This window comes from Podarcis liolepis (genome assembly GCF_965112155.1).
Source record: "Podarcis liolepis genome assembly, chromosome: 1".
Taxonomy (NCBI): Eukaryota; Metazoa; Chordata; class Lepidosauria; order Squamata; family Lacertidae; genus Podarcis; species Podarcis liolepis.
The window spans coordinates 85,220,498-85,241,322 of NC_139554.1; the positions used below are offsets into that span (position 1 = coordinate 85,220,498).

Sequence of the window (20,825 nt, forward strand, 5' to 3'; positions counted from 1 at the left end):
GTTTGTACTCTGAATAGTGACATCAGGGACCTAGAAGGTGCAGGGCTTGTCAGTCCAACCCCTGCACTGTCTCATCAGGGCTGACTTTAAGGCAATTGGAGCAACTGAGCCAAATTGGGCCCTGTGGGCCGCTCCTAGAAGGGCCCCTGCACCAGGGCAATCTAGATGGGTTTTATTTATATCTATAAGATTTTGCAGACTTTGGCTGTGAACTGGGGCCCTACAAAAAAAAATTCAAGTTGGAGGAAGAATGGAATCAAAATTTTAAAATATGGGGAAAGGAAAGTAGTGGGAAGAAAGGAATCAGCATTTTGGTTTATTACATTTCTTAAATTACACACACACACACACACACACACACTCAAGGTATCATTTAACAGATTCAAATATTCAGAACAAGGCAGTCCATCTAGGAGAAGAATAATTCTGATCCGAAACCTCTGATGCCTTTCAGGATTTCTTCAGAAGAATAAAAGGCTAAGGAGTAAACCATACACAAATCTGGAGTGGAGTCCCTAAGACAGTTGGATGGTGCCTCCTATGCTTCCTTTTGGTATCTCCTGCAGCCAAGCTAGTGCCAAATATATTGCTCTGCCTTCCCTTGGACCACAACAGTGAGGCTGAGAGGGGGGGTATCATCATCTGGGCAGCTCAGGACCCCCCCACACACACACAGTGCCCAGGCTTGCACCCCAGAGAGGTCACTTTGGTGCTGCTAAGGCAGCAGTTTGACTTCACCCCCCTGGAGGCACACTCCATTGTCTCTTGAGTCAGACAAATGCCAACAACAATAACAATAATACCCACATCTCTTCAGCACTCATAACTTGAGCAAGCCCCCGCCTCCAGCTTCTGCTGCCCCACATGCATTTGCTCTAAAGCTCACACAGAAATATGGGTGCTGTTGCCAGATGGGTGTAAGTCCCCTGCAGGGTTCCTCATGCACTCTCCTCTGCACGGAACTGGTGGATCCCTTGCTGTGGATCTAAGTCTCAAAATATAGCAAGCCAGAAATTAGGCACTGTGCCCTTGAACTCTTTACAGCAATCTTTCCCCGTTAACAGTGGCCCAGAAGCAACCCAGAGGTCCTGGAATGTGCATGTTAATGAGGGAACAGCTTGTCCCTGGCCAGGCCAGTCAGCAGCCGCGTGAAAGAACAGAGCCACCCCATTCCAGTCCCAGGCGGCAGAAGCGTGCAGAGACTTCAAACTTCCCCTGTGCAAAGTTTCAGTTGGGCTAATCTTATCCTTCCGCAGCCCATTTTACACTTCAGGGAGACCTGCTTACTTGGGAATGCTCTATTTACATTCCACTGCCCTGGGAAGCCTTGGAAATGAACGATGCTGCTGATAAGACTTAACAGGACAAAACAGACCAGAGCAATGTTAATCTCGCAGTTTACAGAATAACACAGCCCAGCTAACTCCCATTTATTTCCCTCCATTTGTCACTTGGCCTAGTGCAAAACCTGGCATGGAAATTTCTGGAACGGGTTGTGACTTTGGACTCTCCTCTCTTGTGGCTGTACGTAGAGCGAATCAATAAACGTTACAGGCCCCTCCCCGAGCGCGCGGGATAATCTCTCTTCCAGCCTCTCCCTGCACAATTTAGGCGGATTACTTGCTCTGCTGTTCAACCACGGATTCGCCCACTCCCCCCCCGCCCGTTTGTATTATTGCAGCCTGCATCTGATGGGCGCAGGCAACAAGAGCTGGCTGCTTCGGCTTGCTTGTTAACTCAACAAAATTCTTTTGCGAACCAATCATTTCCTCCCGCAAGCCCTCCCCTTTTGCGCCCGGCTGCCTCCCTGCCTCTTTTCTCCCAACGGCTTTTGGCACAGCCAGGCCCCCGTGTGGTTGGCTGGCTGTCGCTGAACTGGAGCATTTCCTTTCCAGCTTTGCTGGGGGCTGTTGACGAGCTGCTTACACAACACGGGGGTTTCGCCCATCTGTCAGCTGAAGCGCGCCCTGCGCGTAAACAGGCACCCATCAGAGATCAAGGAGAATCTGCTAATCCGCATGACAGAACGGATCGCGGGTTCTGTGCAAAAAGCAAGCAGGCCTAAAAAGCTTTGCCAAGCAGGCTTTGAGTGGGTGGTCACCGGGAAAGTAGCTTTTGCAGAGTTCACCGGCTGCCTTAGGGAGGGGCAGCTATACGCGGCGCAGTCCCGCTCGCCTGCTGTCTGGGCGAGGCGCTCGGTGCTCAAAACCGGTGATCAAAGGGCAACAATCCACGCTTTGCAGCCCTTCACTCTCAGCTAATTGCCCTGCCTTACAACTTCTCTTGGCCACCTGCCAGGGAGCGCTGCTTACAAGAGGGCGCCCACTTAACGATTTTTGCGCCTGTAGGTTTTGCTCTCTTCACCTGGGCGCGGAAGGGTTTGGATCGGGGCTGTGGTGCAGGGCCAAAGGTTTAGACCTCTCGTGCCATGTTCAGCCCTCCCCAGTCCTCAAAGCTGAGCAAGAGCAACTGGATCTGGGCATCCCTGCTGCAGGACTGGGGGTCCCCACACCAGTTCCAGGGTGGTCCCTGGCTGTCTTTCAGATATACCCCTTAGCCACCCACAGGAGCATTAAGGAGATAGCAAACCCAGCACAATTCCTCACCAGCAGATGCCCAGCTAGTTCCATCTGTGGCTTGTCTCAAGAGGAGGAGAAAGCACATGGAAACTCCTGCTCACATCAGGGCCTTCTTCTAGGGAGCTTTTTCTGTATTAATGGTATCAAGAAGCTCTTGCATTTTGCAGAGGGGCGTTCCAGGGCACACGCTAAGTTCATGAAAAGTTTTGGTCAGGTGGTGTTGGGTCCCTCCACTTCTCTGAAGATGCACCCCAGAACACAGCAGAGCATTGCAGGAAAATATTAGTTGTGGCGACGAGGGATCTGTGGAACAGATACATAGCATATTTCCTTCCCCATTAGCAGCTTCTAGCAGTCTCTGGGCATTTGTGGTCAGTGCCTTGGCTATCCTAGTTAATGGCAATTAACAGGTTTAGCACCGTGGTTCTCCCTTCCAACGCTACGATTCTACAAAACAGTGTTTAACCTTACAGCTGCTGATAAGATTATAATAGCTAAAAAATTGAGAGAAAGCATATCTCCTACTATATCTGAATGGACTGAGAAAGTTTTATCCATAGTAACTGTGATTAAGCTAACTTTTAAAAAAAAAGAATACATATCAACCAGCCTAACACTAACAGGTTTATGGAAAAAGTGGTATTTTTTGTAATGTTTTGGAACAACAAGTTCAGTTATAATGTCCAATGTTTGCTGCTTTCAAACTGTAACTGTTTTTCTTTATCCTCTTTATCGTTTGTTTATTTTGTTTGTTAATAAAAATAATAATAATTTAAAATATATATGGTTAGTCATGTACTGTGTCAGAGAGTTCCACAGAGCGATAGTATTATTTGTTAGGGGAGCATTTCTCTTGCTTGTTTCCTTGCTTGCTTGCTGTGTCTAATTTGTTTCATTCATCATGCTACTTTGTGAAAAGGTAAAATATTTGTCCCTTATTTTGTGCTGTTCTTCAAGCCGTGTATAATTTTATAGATCTTTGGTAAATTTTAGTTGACTTCTTTGATAAAGACAGTGTAGTTTATGCTTTCTTCTTCTCAGCCAATTTATGGCCTCTTCTTTGAATTGTAGCACCAGAGAGTATCCTGCAAGCATCATGCTTTCCCTTTAAATAATAGTGGCAGAAAACTGACAGCTTTTAAGAGGGCATGCTGGGAGTTGTAGTTTGGATGCAAAGTTCGAACTGGTAATCACAAGTTGCATAAGCTGTCAGTTCTGGTACATATCAGGGTAGCAGGAAAGTAAGGGAAGAAATGACAGTGTCTAGCCAAAAGCAGGGCTTGAGCTGAGCCAAGCCCATTATTTATAACTTGGAAATAGAAGGGGAGAGATTATGAAATAAACTGCTGCTTATTCACTGGATTTTTATTTTTTTTAATACACATTATATAACCTAGGTTCACCTTCCCTGTAGCACAGCTGCACGTCTTAAGGATCAGATCTGGGCATTTTTTTAAAAAGCTCAAGCAGATGAGCTGCTCTTCTTTTCTGGAAATATCAGTAATAAGAACAGAATCACACAGTGCCCCCAGCCTAGGAGTAAACTAAAAGCCACTGCTGGCCCTATTGCTCTATTGCTGGCATTAACCATTAGAATTCTGTGGGTGGCATTCAGCTAAGTCTTACTCTGAGTAGACTCACTGAAATTAATGAACCCAACTAAGTTGGGTGCATTAATTTAATTGCGTCTACTCTGAGTAAAATTTGGTTCAGTGCCACTGTGATTCCAGAAGCATCAAATTGGCAACTCTTGGGAGGATTTTCCCTTCCTATTTCTGCCCTATAAAAACATGCTGCTCTTGGGGAAAGTGACCGGTTTAGTTTAGCTGCATCACGACATGAGAATTTAGGCTGAATTTACTTCTGAGAAGGTATGGTTCGAATTGCACTGTTAGGCAATGTGGCACATAACTGCCCCCCCCCCACACGCGCGCGCACCTTTTCATCACTGCAGGCTGGCATTGTCCTTGAATTGCCAACTCAGTAAATTGCTAATAGCAGTCAGAGGTCCTTTCCAGACAGAAAAATCACACCTTGGCCACAACCCAGCTACAGTTAAGGGTGAGTAGCTATCAGTGGAGGCTGCTCTATTGGGTCAAATGGGGGACTGCCTCACCAACCTCAGTCTGCCTTAAACCAGGCATCTTCAACCTCACTTTTAACCCAAACATGCATTTAAACCAAACATGCCTTTGGGGACCTTTGCATGATGGCAGTGCTCCTGGACCCACCTTGAAGACCACTGTCTTAAACCACAACCACCAACTGCTCCTTACCTTACTTGCAACCAGTCCAGGGGACAACACTGCCTGTCATCTTCCTCCTTCGTAGTCTCAGTGTTGCCCCTTGTAGATGTCAGCAGGGAGGGTGGTGATGACAAAACTCGAATGTGTTTGCTCCCCCTGTCATTGGCTCTGACTCCACCTACCACTGGTCTGTCCCACCAGTTCCAATGGGCACCAGCCACCATTGCTAGCCATCCATTCCTATGCAGACCTAACTAGGATAAGATCAACCACCATGGCTGCAATGCTACAGATGCTTACTTGGGAGTAGTCCCTATGAAAGTCAGTGGTACTGGCTTCTGAGTAAACATGCATAGGGTGCACAGTAAGCAACATGTTCTGCTGAAACCAATGGCAGTGAGTCACAGCTAACCATGGTGTTGATGGGATGTGCAACCTGATCCTTCACAGCAGGGCTGGGGAACTCAGTGCCCTCCAATGTACATGGACTCCAGCTCCCATCAGTTCCAGCCAGCATGGCCAATGGTTAGGGATGAAGGGGTTCAACAGGGCCACAGATTCCCCATACCTGCACCTTAGAGTTAGGCTGCACTGCCTGAAGTGCAGCCTCCCCTCCTCTTTCTTCATTGTTCCATTCATGGCAGGGCCAAGGGATTTAGGCACACCCAACTGCATAAAATTGCAGCCTTGGTTACAAGTAACATTAGGGGGATATTTCATAGCACTTTAAACTTCCCCTGCCTCATTGGTCCGTCTGTATCAATAGCATCCATAGGACCTGCCTGCCTGTTGACATCCCCATCAGAGCTCAACCTTCAGAAATGTGGTGGGTGTCTAGCACAGACAGAGCCTCATCTCTGGTGGTTCCTCATTTGTAGAACTTCCTCCCCCAAAACCTGTTTGGCTGGTGCTGACTTTGTGGGATTTGGGGTGCCAGATGGAAGCAGTTTTCTTTCCCCTTGTGTTTCATGTCTTTCATCACTTTTAATGGTTTCTAACACAATTATTAATTCTACTGCAGCGGTTTCATTTCCCACCCCCATTAGTATTGCATTTTATTTTTTTGTATTTATTTTGCTTTCATTATGTGTTGTAAAATGTGTTGTAACTAAGCTACAGCAGTGTGTGTGTGTGTGTGTGGTTTTCACCAGATATATTGGGGGTGCCAGCTGCCCTCTGGCTGCAGCAGAATAGCTATACTTGTGCTCCTTGCCTTTAAAAAAGAAATAAATTCTAGCCCAATCCTATGGCTATCTACTCTTAAGCGTTCAGTGGGACCTTCTCCCAGGTAAATGTGCATAGGTTTGCAGCTGTAGAAGAAATGTGCACTGCTGCACTGCAGAGTTGGATGTAGACAAGCTTTTTTTAAAAAAAGGAAAGGGGGAAAATCAGAGGAAGGGCACACAAAATGGTGTGTCATTGCTGCAAGAGGGAGGAGGCAGCCCTGCTGGTTTTCATCAGTTTGTTTGTTTATTTAAAGGACTAACAGAGCATTCTTGCAATTTAGTTGTACAGCAGGGACTCTGTGGTTTAAATGTTGTAGGGCCCTAAATGTGTATGCTTGTGCTCAGTGGGACTCTCTTCTGAGTAATGAAGTATGTGGCATTAGGACATAAACTGCATCCTTCCAAGAGGGGGATTTAGACTTGGAGTTATGCTGCGCACATAGAATTCCTAATAAATGTTCACATGGAGCAGAGGAAGGGAGCCTGTTCTCTTTTGTTGCCTTAAGGGCAACTGTTTAGGGTTTAGGCTGCATGCAATCCTGTGCATGGTTACCTGGGAGTAACAAAGTCCCACTGAACCTCATAAAGCAAGAATAGCTACAAGCTTCCCTCCAAATGTCTTGAACAACAACTCCCACATCCCTGGCTGTTGTCTATTCTGGCCAGGGCTGACTGGAGTTGCAGTTCACAACATCTGGAGGGCACCGTGTTGGCAGCTCCTGCCATAAGGACTGACCTGCTGGAGAAAAGGGGAAACCGGCCCATTAAATAAACTTGTTCCTTCTTCTCTCCATGATCTGTTTGCAATTCGTTAAAGTGAAATATTTCAGAAAGAGTGGCGACAGGGCAAGTTCCTGAGCCTGCCATGGTGCAACACCAACAGAAAGGGGAAGTGGCATGATGGTTGTAGAACCGTGAGGGTGGTATTATGCAACTAGGTTTTACTGAGAGTTAACATGACCAGGTTAGCACCATTAATTTAAATGGGTCTACTCTGAGTAAGACTACCCTTCTTAGTGTGTGTGACAGGGTGTGTGTGGATTAACAGTTTCCTGAGGCCAGGGACAAAAAAACCCCAAGGTGAGCTGCAAGGAAAATCTGCAGGTTCCTACAGAGCACCCCCCAAATCATGTTCCTTTTACCTGCCATCAAAATCCATATACTGCCCCCAAGCAATATTTCAGAGTCTGTGAAAAGCAGGATTTTTGTTACAGTCAGGGAAAGCAGAAAAGCAGCTGTCAAGCCCAAGGCGAGCTGAGCACAGCCCATGTAGGCCCAAACCATGCAAGTCAGGGGTGCCTTCACGCTACACATTTGCCTCATGTCAGTTGCTCTGTGAATGGTGGGGGAACATTTTGGGGAGAACCTCCCTTTCTACTTAGTTGACTTCTGTGTAATTAATAAACTCCCCCCCCCCTTCTGTTCAGGTTTCATTGGTCACATGGCTTATCTGAAAATCTGCCTCATGGACTGGAGGAAAGGTATGTGCATGATGTCTTAGTTGTCCGTGCAGCGAAGGTTTAAGGCTGTTATATGTTGGACGTGTGTCAGCTGATTACTCCAAAGGGTGGAAATATGAGGTTGTGGTATCATCCTTGATACCCAGATGGAGGCCTGCAAACATGTCCCTGACTGGTCACTCTTCTGCTGGGCATTCCTAGGCAGGGGCGTAATTCAACAAACCTGCATACCAGCTTGGCTGGCACCCTTTGGCAGATTCCCCCAAACTTGTGGGCTGCTGTATATCTCCTCCTGCCATTTCCCTTTCTCCTTTCCCTTTCTTGTTGGGCTCCCAATGCCAGTGCTATGAGTTCTTCAACAAATAAATGACAGAGTGGAATTTCTGACAACTACCACTAACCTGACTTTCTTGTGAGAAGTGAAATCAGCTCCCAAGTCAGAGTCTTCCTGCTTTTGGCAGGGAGTATTTCCCGCAGAGACAGAGCCCTGAGGAAGGGTTGCCTGTCCAGGCAGGCGCAGCTGGAAATGCACAAGAGAGCTGCCTCACGTGCCTAGGCCTGTCACCTCCACAGGCAGCGTTCCTGAGCAGAGAGAAGGGAGAGGCCTCTACAGCCCCAGGGGCAAGGGCGAACCTCAGGGAACAAGGGATCATGGGCAGAAGACACCTGCCCCCATCCTGGCTTTTAGGGTTTTCAAGTCATCTCCTATATTTTGTGCAGAGGCAGAACAGGGGAGTGGTGATGATGTTAGCATCTTCTGTATTTTGGACAGCTCTTGCATTTTGTGCAGAGGAGGAGAATAATAACCATAATAATGATAATAATATCCCAGGTGTGGCTTTTACCATTATTGCAGCTCTGTCGGGGGGGGGGGGGAATCTGCACCTTGTGCAGTTCTCATTTATTTGCATCTTCTCCGACCTTCCAGCCAAGGGCAGAGGAAGGGGTGTGTGGTGGGGGCAGGCCGCCCCGGGTGTCTTCACTGAGGGGGGTGACATTCGGCGCTCCGCCCACCCGTGACTCCCAAGCATACCCTGAGCCATTGGGGAAAGCGGGGAACTGTGCTGCTCTGCCAGTGACATTCCCCCCTTCTCCCTTTGTTTTGAATGCTCGGGGGAGGCTTGGGAGTCGCAGGTGGGCGGTGCACCGAGTGTCTGCCATTGGTGGCTCACTCAGCCCCCATGGGCAGCTTGCTCTGCCCCCAGCTGCAGGGTGTGCACCCGAGCAGCTATCCTGCACCTGGGAGGGCACCCCTCCGTGCCCCTCGGGAGCGCACCCGCCCTGGGCAGTGCGGGCATATGCTCTACCGCTGTTCCAGCTAGTGTCATGTTGCTGGCACTGAGCCAGGACTTCCAGCATCCTGATCCCACCTCAGAGTTGGCTGCCTTCTGGGCACAATTGACAAATGCGACTCTAGGCATAACCCAATTTAAGCAGCCCAGTCCTTAGCAGCTCAGGATCTTGGATGTGGCCAGGAGTGCCTTTGCCCAGCTTTTGTTTTGTTTTATTTATTTAACAAAATGGATGTGGCACTTGATTGTAAGGAAACTCCTAAAAGGTTTGCAACTTAGGCTGTCGCACAACTGCATCTGCTTCTGGAGAAACTGCTGACTTGGCCCAGGTAGCATATACTTGAGTTACGTCACAGCTTGATTGCTGCAATGCACTCTGCATAGGGCTGCCTTTGAAGGGTGCTCAGCAATATTGGGCCCAGAATACCTCAGCCAGTCTGTTAACAGGGACTGCGTGTAAGCAGTGCATAACTCCCTTACTGAAACCACTACCACTGGCTTCATTTATTTCTGAGCCCATATTAAAATACTGGTGGTGGTCACCTTCAAAACCCTATAGGTTTGGGATATCTGAAAGACTTCTGTCTTCTCCAACATGAAACTAGTGAGATCACTATCAGAAGCCTTTGTTTGTCCCAGCATCCACAGAAATACGCTTAGTTGAAAGCAGGCAGTCAGCCTTTTCAGTAGCTGCACCCAGGCTCTGGAACTCGCCCCCTCCCCCCAAAACTCACATTGGCCCCTCTCTAATGGCATCCTCTAGAAGGAGCAAAGCCTTCCTTTTTTAACGAAGGCTTTTGGGCCGTAAAATGGTTACTCCTTTTTTTTGAGATGGATCAGATTGCTGTGGTTAAATTGTTTTTGGTTGGTTACTGATATTTTAAATCCTTTCTCACTGTTGTTCCTGTTTTAGTGTTTTATGATCACTTTATATATTGTTAATGTCAAAATGGTTAACAGCATTATCTTATCCGTGTCTATTCAAAAGTATGCCCCAACGATTTCAGTGGGGCCCTCTCTCAGCTAAATGGGTATGTGATTGCAGCAGCCATAGTTATTGTTTCAACTTAGGGTGACCTGATGAAAAAGAGGGCAGGGCTTCTTCATCTTTTGACAGTTTTGCAAAAGAGGAAATTTCAGCAGGTATAGCCTGCATGACAAGCTACACCTGCTGGAGTCACCTTCCATACATGGTGAACCATCTTGGGCTTGTTGAGGAAAGGGCATGGATGTTTTGAATAAGCAAACAAGTAGCTTATTCAGAAGCGAGTCCCACTAGGCTTCTCCACACTAGATCTAAATGTGAATTTGCACCTGCCTGTCTCCCCATCAATGTGGGGGCAGCCACACAACACATTTCCCAACCCAGTGCAGCCAACAGTGTGCCCACAAGATGTCGTGGACTACAGCTCTCATCCTTCCTGACCATTAGCCACGCTGGCTGGAGCTGATGTTACAGTCCAAACCACCTGGAGGGCATCACATTGGATATTCCTGCCGTAAATCAATGCCATGGACCATTGACAAACCCTCCCAAAGAAACCAGGGGTTTAGCATAGTTTAACAATGACATTTCTAACCTAGAGACATACTCATGTGGTGCATACGGCTCTCTTATGAAAAATGGCTACATGGTGCAACAGTTTCCCATGATTGTGTGTGTGTTTCCATGGCTGCCTTGTTAATTTTCCAGACAGATACGGAAGGCAGGGCCAGACCTATTAGAATACACTAAGAAATTGGTGAGGCCACACCTTGGATTGCTGCCTGCGGGGAACCTACAGCCTGCCAGATGTTGCTGAACATGGCCGCTGGCTATGCTTGCTGGGGCTGCTGGGAGTTGTAGTTCAGCAACATTTTTCCACACCAGTTTGAAATCAGCATTGGTATTGTACCTTTTAGAACTATGTGGTATAGGAAGGTTTTGCTAACACGGGGGTGCCACAGTTAAGAAATAAATCAATCCAGCTTTTAATTTCTGCCTGTGAAGAAGCTGCTAAAACATTGGACTTCCGTGTCACTAAAGTGACCAACGTGCAATGGAGGAGGGGCAGCCCCCCTGGGTGCAGCAGGCCCCATCCTTTTCGAAGATATTTTTGCAGGCGCTTTTCTCTAAAGCTGCATCTCCCTTAAATCCCCTCTTTTGCACCATCTTCTGCCTCTACGGAAGGAGTCCCACCCCATTTAGCCGTTTCTCTTCGCTTCCTCCTGCTGCGTCTGGTGATGAAAGAGTCTGCACGGTGACTTTCGATTTGGAGACGAAGCAGCCACCTTGGAAATGATTAATTCTCCTCTCTAGGCGTCTTGCCTCCCGGTAAACACCAACGAGGAGCTGGGGCGGGGCCACCTTCTAGGCCCGCCCCCTCCTTTATAAACCCACTGCGGCAGGGCGGGCTACAGCAGGCGTAGCTGCTTCTCACAGAGACTTCGTCGCATCGACTCAGCGTGAGCTCTCAGCCCCGCCGTTCTTCATCATGGTGAGCGGGAAGGGGGCTGCGCGAGGGAAGCGCACCGAGCGCTTGGGGGCTGCTTCCTTAGCGAGCTTCGACGTCTCCCCCTGGCTGTGGGAGCGCGTCGCCCGCCTCTCGGCTTGCGGTCTCCAAGCTGCGCGTCCGCGCAAGCTGCTGGCATGTTCCGCGGCAGGTGCCCGTTGGGGTCCGTCGGGGCGGGTGGGAAGCGCTCCCGCCATCCTGCGGGGCAAACGCAGAGGATGGTGCCAGGTTGCCGCCTGATCTTAGGGCGGGAATTAGGTGCGCCCTTTCGCCCACAAACATGGCGCGGGTGTCTCCAGGCCCATGGGAAAAGTCAGGGGCGCTAGTTGGGGGCTTCCGTGGAAGTGCGCACTGCAGAGCGCGGCAGCTGCCCTCGACGCACGTGCAAATGGCGGTGGGGTGGTGGTGGTGGTGGTGGTGCGCGCGGAGCAGCCGCAGAACAGGATCCGGCAGGCCCGGCCTGAGCTTCTTGATCGCAGTTGGCCGCGTGCCCGGAAAGACTCGCTTGCGCGCTCGGTGCCTGGGCGCTTCGCTTACAGCCACGTTGGTGTAATGAGCAGGGACAGCTGTCTCGGAGGCGCACGGGCGGCCAACTCGCGCGGAGGTCGAGGAGAGGGCTAAGGAAGTTGGGGTCAGCCCCCGAGGGCGCGGGGCGCCGCGCTCTGGAGAGTCGTGCGGCAAATGTTCCCGTGCCTCTCGCCCCCCCCCCCGTTACCGATCGTCGCCCACAGACTGCGGGGGCTGGGAAAGTTATTAATAGGCAGGTTGCGCAGGAAGGGAGAGTTGGGCCCGGGCGCCCCGCTTCCAGCTAAATCCCAGGGCTGCAAATAGCTGGGCAGGCGGCTGGGCTCGCGTCCAAAGTAGGTAATCGCATCTCCCGTCTCATCTCGAGGGAATCTTCGCACTTTGCGGGAGGGGTTCCTATATTTAGCCGTCCCGGGATAGACGCGCGAATGAGCGAGGAAGGAAGCCGCCTTTTCCCGCCAGCCCCGATCCCACCCGGGCGAGGAGCTTTGCCTGGCGGGGCCCCGGCGCTTCCTAGCGGCTAGACTCGTTCTCCCACCTCTGGGAGCCGCTTCCCTGGAGGCCGTCGGGGCGTTTTCACGAGTGACGCAATGTCTTTAAAAAAAAAAAAAGACTTTGGACTGCGTCACTTTTGAATATGCGTTTTTTAAAAATGCGTTTGAGCGGAAAGCGGAAGAGAGCCATTTTAAAAATCCGGTGTTAATTCTAGCTAGCCAATAGTCGGAGGGTTTAATTCGAATTTCGAAAGGAGAAGTGCAAGGAGCCGATGTATAAGTGTGGGTTCTGAGAATCCCCCTCCCCTGGGAGGGGCTGAAAACTGTTCGCCCTCCGTGACCACAAAACGCTGCGCTCTCAGCCAGACAGTTCCTCTCCTCGCTAACTTGGTCTGTATCAGGGACTCTGGTGCTGGGAAGCCTATAGCAGAGCAGTAGCCGAAGAGACCCGGCAGTAGGGGAATGAGGTGCACCTCTCTTCTGCCCCTCTCTCTGTTGTAAAGCCAGGGAACCCTTGAAAAAGGGGGGGGGGCTTAGTTCACTAGTCAGTTTTTATTTTGGTCAGCCTAGCACTTGAAAGTGGTTAGAGAGCTTTCTCCTTAATCCTCTTACCACCCTGTAAGGAAGTTCAGAATTCCTATATCTGGAATTGAGGCCGAGAAAACAGCTTGCTGAAGGCCACCAAGTGCATAGGAAAACTTGAACCTGGGGCTCAGTGGCTTGCAGCTTGGTCTTAGCCGTTAAGCTCAGTCAGTTTTTGTCAAGCCTCTGGCCATTACAAAAGATAGCTATTACATTGTTCTCAGTTTGCCTGAGGAAATTTGGAGTTGCATGTTCTTTTTGCCCCCCCCCCTTTTTTTTTTTTGTTATTGATATTTAAGGTTTCGGTTTTTTAAAGTGCTGTCACTTATGGATGCTGTTGGGGTTATTTTTTAAAAAAAGGAATTGAAAGCTATTGTGTCTGGTGAACTCCAATAGATGCCTATTCTTGAAGTATAAGAACTTGCATAGAAAAGCACACTTTTGACACATAAAAGTACACAAATTAAACCTTCATCCTTATAGAAACATACCCTGAAGCAAAATAGCCTCAAAAGAAACCCAAGCAAAGTGTTAGTCAATTGCTGTTACTGGGGGGGGGGGGGGAGAGATACTTAAGATGTTCAGCTTCATCTTGCTCAAAAGGGAATCTCTATGGAATTCCAAACTTTGTGCCTGGAATCTTTTTTTTGTTGTGGAGCATAATTGGGAATATGGCCAGACCTTAGCTGTGTGCAGTGTGAATGGCATTGCCTCTGGTGATGATACTCCCTGCAATGCACCACTTTCCCTAGCCGTGTGTAAATACAGTGCAGGTGTCTGACAAAAACTCTTGGGAGTTCAAGTGTACCTTGAATGAGTTGGTTCCCTGGTGAGACTTGTGGGGGAAAGGCACGTAAAAGGAGCAGCAAAACAGGCATGATTTTATAGAATGGAATGTCACCTCTGTGGTATGGTGGCAGGTTATTTTTGTCCCAGCGTGGATGTTCCGCTTTGGCAGTGGTTGGATGGTTTGTCCTTCTAATGTGTGCACTGATCTGGTTCCACTTGTGCCCCTTCTGAAATGAAGCCATGGGCTACATACCTATTCTCTTTGAGGGGAAATGTGCCCCCTTTCTCTATTCACCATGGCAGCAACCCCCACAGTGAGTGAAGCCAGACTCTTCCTACCATAAACGGGTGAAGAGAAGACCTGACAAAGGGGAATCTGTGCTAGATTCATATGTTAGGTATAACAGTCTAAACCAATGTAATCTGAAAATGGGTTTACCATGGCAGCAATGTTACAACTGTAGCTAGTTATTATAGGCAGGGAGCCCCACTCCCAAGTGTGGATTTTCCTCCCCACACCATTCCTGGTATGTAGCTTTCCCATTTCCCTGCCTGTCAGTCTGGCTCCTCTAGCTCTGCCAATATTACTTGCTCTGAGCGGCCAACAGGTTCTTTCTCCCCTCGAATGCGTATGGACTCTCTCTCAATGGCGGAAGTGGGAGGTGACTGAAAGCAGAGTGATCTATGTGCCTAGGCCCATTCAGCTTGAGTGCTGGAGATGGGCCAAAACTATCACAGCAAGAAGATTGCTAACTCCATAGGCTGGGTTGCCCAACAGGCTGGGTGGCTCTGTAAACAGCTACCCTCCCTGACCCTGACCTAAATTATGATGGCAAGACCCACACTGCACCGGCTGGCATAAACTCACCGGTCACAGGAGCGCCTTAGGAATTTTCCCTTGGGCTGTTGCCTGCTTGGCCACTACAGTATGACATGATGATGACTTGCAGTTAGAGTCAGGGCTGCCTTGAGTCAGCAACCTGAGTGTGTTGGCTTCGTGTCCCCTGATCTGGCTATTCCCTGCCCTTCCAATTTCCTCTCACACAGCCCAATTCTGCTTCCCATTCAGTGGGTCTGTGCAAGCCTTCATCAACATGCTGCTGTTTTTTGTGTTATGAATTGCCTCCCACATGCATCCCAAGGTGATGTGCAAAATATAACTAAAAGCCAGTTACAAAACATAACAGAGGAGCTTTACAAATGATACAAAGCAGACACAAATGGCCTATTCATCCCGCTGGGAAAGCCTGACAGAAAAGTCATTCTGAGCATTCAGATCTAATTTTGAATAAGTGAGCCCTATGCAGGCCTATCATCACTGTCTTGGCTGCCAGGCGGGAGGTGACTAGATGTCACCTGTGTGGGGATCCAGGCGCCTTTGCCCTGGCGACAGGGAGAGGGAATGAGAATGAATTCTCATGTTTTGCCCTGATGTGGTTCCCTAGGTTGGGTGGTGCTAGAATGCGGTTTATGAAATGCATAGAATAAATATGTGTGCCGTGTGAAGCAGGAGAGAGGAGAGTGCTGAAGAAACCTCTATGCATTTTTAATAAACCCTGGAGTGTGGGCGTAAGAGGCTGGAAGTGCCGACCGAGTGACTGCTTCTGCTCATTCCCCTGTGGCTTCCGCGTGCAATAGGCAGCTTAACAAAGCTGCTAAATGTTTTGTTCACTCCAGTCACTGCTGCACCAAATTCTAAAAGCACCACAACGTAACTAAATTAGGGATAGATTGGCACTCTTCAGTGTAATGCACAGCTCAGGTGCATTCCCTCCAATCTACCCAATTTGCTTTGGCACTACATTTTTGGAAGTGGATTGTGATTCTGCCCCATGTCCTGTAACTCTGGGGTGGGGAACCTCTAGCAGTCTGGATGCTAGAGATTTGGACCCAGCCAGCATGACTAGTGGTCCAGGATAATGGCAGTTTTAATTCAGTGGCCTCTGGATGGCTGTATTCCTGACTCTCATGCTACAACGTTGCTGCCGCCTGGTTTGGTTGACTAGAGGCAAAACCACACCAAGACATGGAGTTACTTTGCATCTAGTGTTCATTTAAACTGCCACTCTGAAATTGTCTAGATCACTCGCCCCAAGGGGTGGCTACTCCTAACAGGTGAATTGCAAGGGCAGAAATTGCCAACCTGGGGGTCTGTAGATGCTGTGGTGCCCATGGGCACCCATAGGCCACCATGTATTTATGGATTATTTTTTAATGGCAAGCACTTCCTTCACGTGTGTGTGTGTGTGTGTGTGTGCACTCAAGTATGCTTTGTATGTGTGTGATTGAGAGAAATGCACTTGGGCAGTGATGGGGACCCCTTTTATATTTTTACTGGTACAGTCTATATTGGTTATCGAACGCCCTGGGACTTGGACGTTTTGGCTCCCAAACACCTCAAACCCATAAGTGATTGTTCCAGCTTGCGAACGTTCTTTTGGAACCCGAATGTCCGACGGGGCTTCCGTGGCTTATGATTGGCTGCAGGCACTTCCTGCAGCCAATCAGAAGCCGCAATTTGGTTTTTGAACATTTTGGAAGTTGAACAGACTTCTGAAACAGATTCTGTTCAACTTCCAAGGTACGACTGTCTTGGAGAATGTTCCCTGTAGTTAGCCAGCAACAGCTTCAGTGTATGTGTGTGGAATAAATATTGTGAGATCTCCACAATCAGGACCAGCAGGACATAGGCAACATCCCATGTCAACCATGTGGTTGCACTGGCTCAGAATTCAAAATGTGCCCAGTGGAACAAAAATGTTGGCAACCCTTTAGCAAGGGAAGGGCATTCAGCTAAAACAGTAGCCTTTGCCAACAAGTGTGCATGAGCTGCCACTGGGGCTTCTGGCTAGGAGTTGTCTTGATGGTTCTACCCCCTTCCTTCTTTCTGCCATAGGCTCACAACTCTTTCTCTCTCCATAGCGTGAGTGTATCTCAGTCCATGTCGGCCAGGCTGGCGTGCAGATGGGCAACACCTGCTGGGAGCTGTATTGCTTGGAACATGGGATTCAGCCAGATGGACAGATGCCAAGTGAGAAGACCATTGGCGGTGGGGATGACTCCTTCACTACCTTCTTCTGTGAAACTGGAGCTGGGAAGCATGTGCCCCGGGCTATCTTTGTGGACTTGGAACCCACCGTGATTGGTGAGTGCATGTGCAGGAATCTGAGCCTCAAAAGCTCTCCCGTGGGCACCAGCGGTTAATCCTCTCATTGGCCCTGGGCCTGGCTTGGGCAGGGATCTGGGCCCACTTCTGGAAGGTCAGGGCAAATACTTGATCCATTTAGCGGCTAAGGAATCCTTGAACACTGAGGGTGGAATTCAATGCCACACTGTCACACCCATCCTGCCAGTGCAAGCCTTTCTATTTGTCAGATGGAAGAGCATGCTCCATACGCTATTCTGGGACTCTACCTAAGTCCCCAAGTCATTTGGGGGGGGGTACAAGCCCCAGTTGCAGCAGCCAGACTTAATTGCTCTGGCTGCTGCTTGCACAACCTTTACATTGATTCTGGCACTAGGTCAGTAGCTGGCAGACTTTCGGCCAAATTTGAGTCTGAGGGGTGCAAACTAGGTCTGCAGTTCCCCATCTATAGGACTCTGGGTGAGTGGCAACTGTGACAATGGGATCTGGCAGCATGCAATGGAGGAGTTCAACTTACCAGCTCCCACTCGATTCTCATAGTGGGATTTCATCAAAACTAGTAACTGACCAGAGAGGCAGACTGTATTAACTTAACCTGCTAGTAAAGTGATTTGGGCAAGGAGCATTCTGGGTCCTGTAAACTTTTGAGGAATTTGGGCTGCAGGTGATCACACTTCCCATTTTGGGTAGGTGTGTCAGGGTTCCTCAGTTTGCTTGCCCAATTAAAGAGTCTGAAATATCCACCATACTGATAATTTCTTTTGCATTCCAACCCTTTTTTGATGCAGATGAAATTCGTACTGGCACGTACCGTCAGCTCTTCCATCCAGAGCAGATGATCACTGGCAAGGAAGATGCTGCCAACAACTACGCCCGCGGGCACTACACCATTGGCAAAGAGATCATTGACTTGGTGCTGGACAGGATCCGGAAACTGGTATAGTCATGGTGTGGGGTGGGAATAGAAATTCAGATCCGCTCACTTTTGTTACTTGGTTAAATGCGCCACTAGCATGTGGCCCAGGGAAGATTCCCTCTGAGGGAATGACACCCTTGAGCTGAAAATGTTCCTCACCCTGGTTTAGACACTATCTGTGTTCTGCTTTCTACTTTCTCTTTGCCTCCACTGCTCACTGCCTTTCACTCATACAGGGGAGAGTTTTTCCACTTCTTGGGCACTTTGCATGAAGTGAAAGGATCACACTTGTGCTGCTAGGATACTTTCCCCATCCCTTCCCCAACCAGAAGAGGCAGTGGGTACACTGCTCATTGCTACAAGTATAATAACAGCAACAGCACCTCCTAATTAAGAGCTACCAGCTCTTCTAGATTGTGTATCTGAGAGAGAGGGAGGTTACCGGGCATGTGTAGGTCCATGCAGAGTTGTGAGTTTCCGGAGGCAAGGAAATACTATCATTAGGCAATTAAGTGGCTAATTGCAAGCTTCTGTTAGTGAAGTCTGAACTTTATGGATCTAGGAATAGATTCCTCTGCTGTGTCTCACGTCATAATAGTACAGTGCACTGCAGTCTCAGAGAAGCTAATATTTAGCAACAATTTCTTTTGCGTTCTCCCAACAGGCTGACCAATGCACAGGACTCCAGGGATTCCTCGTCTTCCACAGCTTTGGGGGAGGCACCGGCTCAGGATTCACCTCCCTGCTGATGGAACGGCTCTCGGTTGACTATGGCAAGAAGTCCAAGCTGGAATTTGCTATTTACCCAGCTCCTCAGATATCAACAGCTGTGGTTGAGCCCTACAACTCCATCCTCACCACACACACCACCCTTGAGCACTCAGACTGTGCCTTCATGGTGGACAATGAAGCCATCTATGATATCTGCCGCAGGAACCTGGACATCGAGCGCCCAACTTACACAAACCTCAACCGCCTTATCAGCCAGATTGTGTCCTCCATCACAGCCTCGCTTCGCTTTGATGGGGCGCTCAATGTGGACCTGACAGAGTTCCAGACCAACCTGGTGCCCTACCCTCGCATCCACTTCCCTCTAGCCACTTACGCCCCGGTCATCTCTGCAGAGAAGGCCTATCACGAGCAGCTTTCCGTAGCAGAGATCACCAATTCTTGCTTTGAGCCAGCTAACCAGATGGTGAAATGTGACCCCCGCCATGGCAAATACATGGCCTGCTGCCTTTTGTATCGAGGCGATGTGGTGCCCAAGGATGTCAACGCTGCTATTGCCGCCATAAAGACCAAGCGCAGCATCCAGTTTGTGGACTGGTGCCCCACAGGCTTCAAGGTGGGCATCAACTACCAGCCTCCCACTGCGGTCCCAGGCGGAGACCTAGCCAAGGTGCAGCGGGCAGTGTGCATGCTGAGCAACACCACCGCCATTGCTGAGGCCTGGGCCCGCCTGGACCACAAGTTTGACCTGATGTACGCCAAGAGGGCTTTTGTCCACTGGTACGTAGGGGAAGGCATGGAAGAAGGGGAGTTCTCCGAGGCACGAGAAGACATGGCCGCCCTGGAGAAGGATTATGAAGAAGTGGGCATTGATTCATATGAGGATGAAGAGGAGGGGGAAGAGTAGCTCTAGATGCTGCACATTGTCTGACAGACCTTCGTTTTCAATAAAGTATGTTTGGTTTTATCTGAATTTCTGTGGTATGCCTCTTTCTTGAATAGGGTTACAGCTTCACCTTGCTGATAGAACAGCTTCAAGTGCTGTTCATTGCTACATAATGGCCATTTCCTTCCACACACCCTACACCTTGAAGGATGTAGAAAAGAGAAGGTGGATGCCATAACAGCTAAAGCTGAGCAAATTGGTGGCACAACATTGCACCATGGAGACTACATGGGCAAAGGGGGCATGAGCCTGGATTTATTTATTTTTATTAAATTTATATCCTGCCCTTCCCCATAATCTTTAGACAGGTCGTATACCTATTCACCAAGTTAAAACAAATTATGTGCCCAATAAAAGTGATGTAGTCAAATCATGCATACTAGCATATTCTTTTCTCCAAGCTCCACCACAACCACCCCGATTTGGTACAAAACTTTAAACCAGAAGTAGGAAAGTGAAATGAGGTTAACAAACAAGAAACGGGACAAATAAAAGTGAGAAATCTCACTGACTGTAGGCAGCTCTATTGGCCTCTTTTTTTGGCACTGGAGATTCTGTTTTGCCTCTCATATTCTGACAATAACTAGCTTTTTTCCCCACACAAAAAAGTCCTGAAGATAGCAGAAGTAGGATATTGAGCTATTACAAAACATCTCTCTCCCACCCTTTCCCTAAAACACTGAGTAGAATTTTAATTGCACGACGACCTTGCAAAGTGGATTGGATGTGACTTTGCCCCAAACAAGGGTAAAACTTTATGCATAGGTAGGGATTTAATTCTGCATCTCATCACAATACTTCATTTGGAAGATCCCCTGCAATCTCCTATCCAGGCTGAAATCTCATTAAAGTTAACACCACCCCTGCCTTGAACGGGGACATATTCTTCCCTGTATTCCAGTCTGCCACCACTGACCCCTCTGCATACTACACTGCGTAGGATAGACACATCCCCTGAAGAGTTTGGAGAAATGCTGAGTTGTACTTTTCTAGGCTTAACCATAAAATCAAAGACTGGTGCATGTTCTGCTGAAGATGTTGCTCTCTCTTGTATCCTCTCCTAGCCCCACTTTCAAATGTTAAGCTGCTTGTAGGCATACCTTGCCAAGAACAGCGAGGAGTCATACAAAGTTTTAAAGATAAAGACCAGTGAGATCAGCGAGACAGATGGAAGTGGGCCTCACCTTAACTGTGAAATTAGGGGAAGGGTTTATGTACTCCAGATGAAAAATGTTTGCTTTTCCTCTATTGGCTGCTGCTTCTCCGGACAAAGCACTTATTCATTCTTCCAGGAGCAAGGGGGGGGGGCACTGAGTGGAAGAGGAGGAGTGGTTACACCCAACCTGAAAATGTGCTGGCTGCAAGTCAGGTTTGGCAAGGCCTCTGTAAACTGCTTTGCCCTCC

The 20,825-nt window shown here is 48.8% G+C and overlaps 1 protein-coding gene across 1 annotated transcript; it reads left to right on the forward strand.

Moving 5' to 3' along the window:
- Window positions 1–11,077: 11,077 nt before the first annotated feature.
- Window positions 11,078–19,448, forward strand: LOC310689494 (tubulin alpha-4A chain). The gene is made up of 4 exons (XM_083467279.1): window positions 11,078–11,280; window positions 16,608–16,830; window positions 17,619–17,767; window positions 18,411–19,448. Exons 1-4 carry the CDS (start codon window positions 11,278–11,280, stop codon window positions 19,380–19,382), a joined length of 1,347 nt encoding a protein of 448 aa, XP_083323405.1. The 5' UTR covers window positions 11,078–11,277; the 3' UTR covers window positions 19,383–19,448.
- The last annotated feature ends 1,377 nt before the right edge of the window (window positions 19,449–20,825 follow it).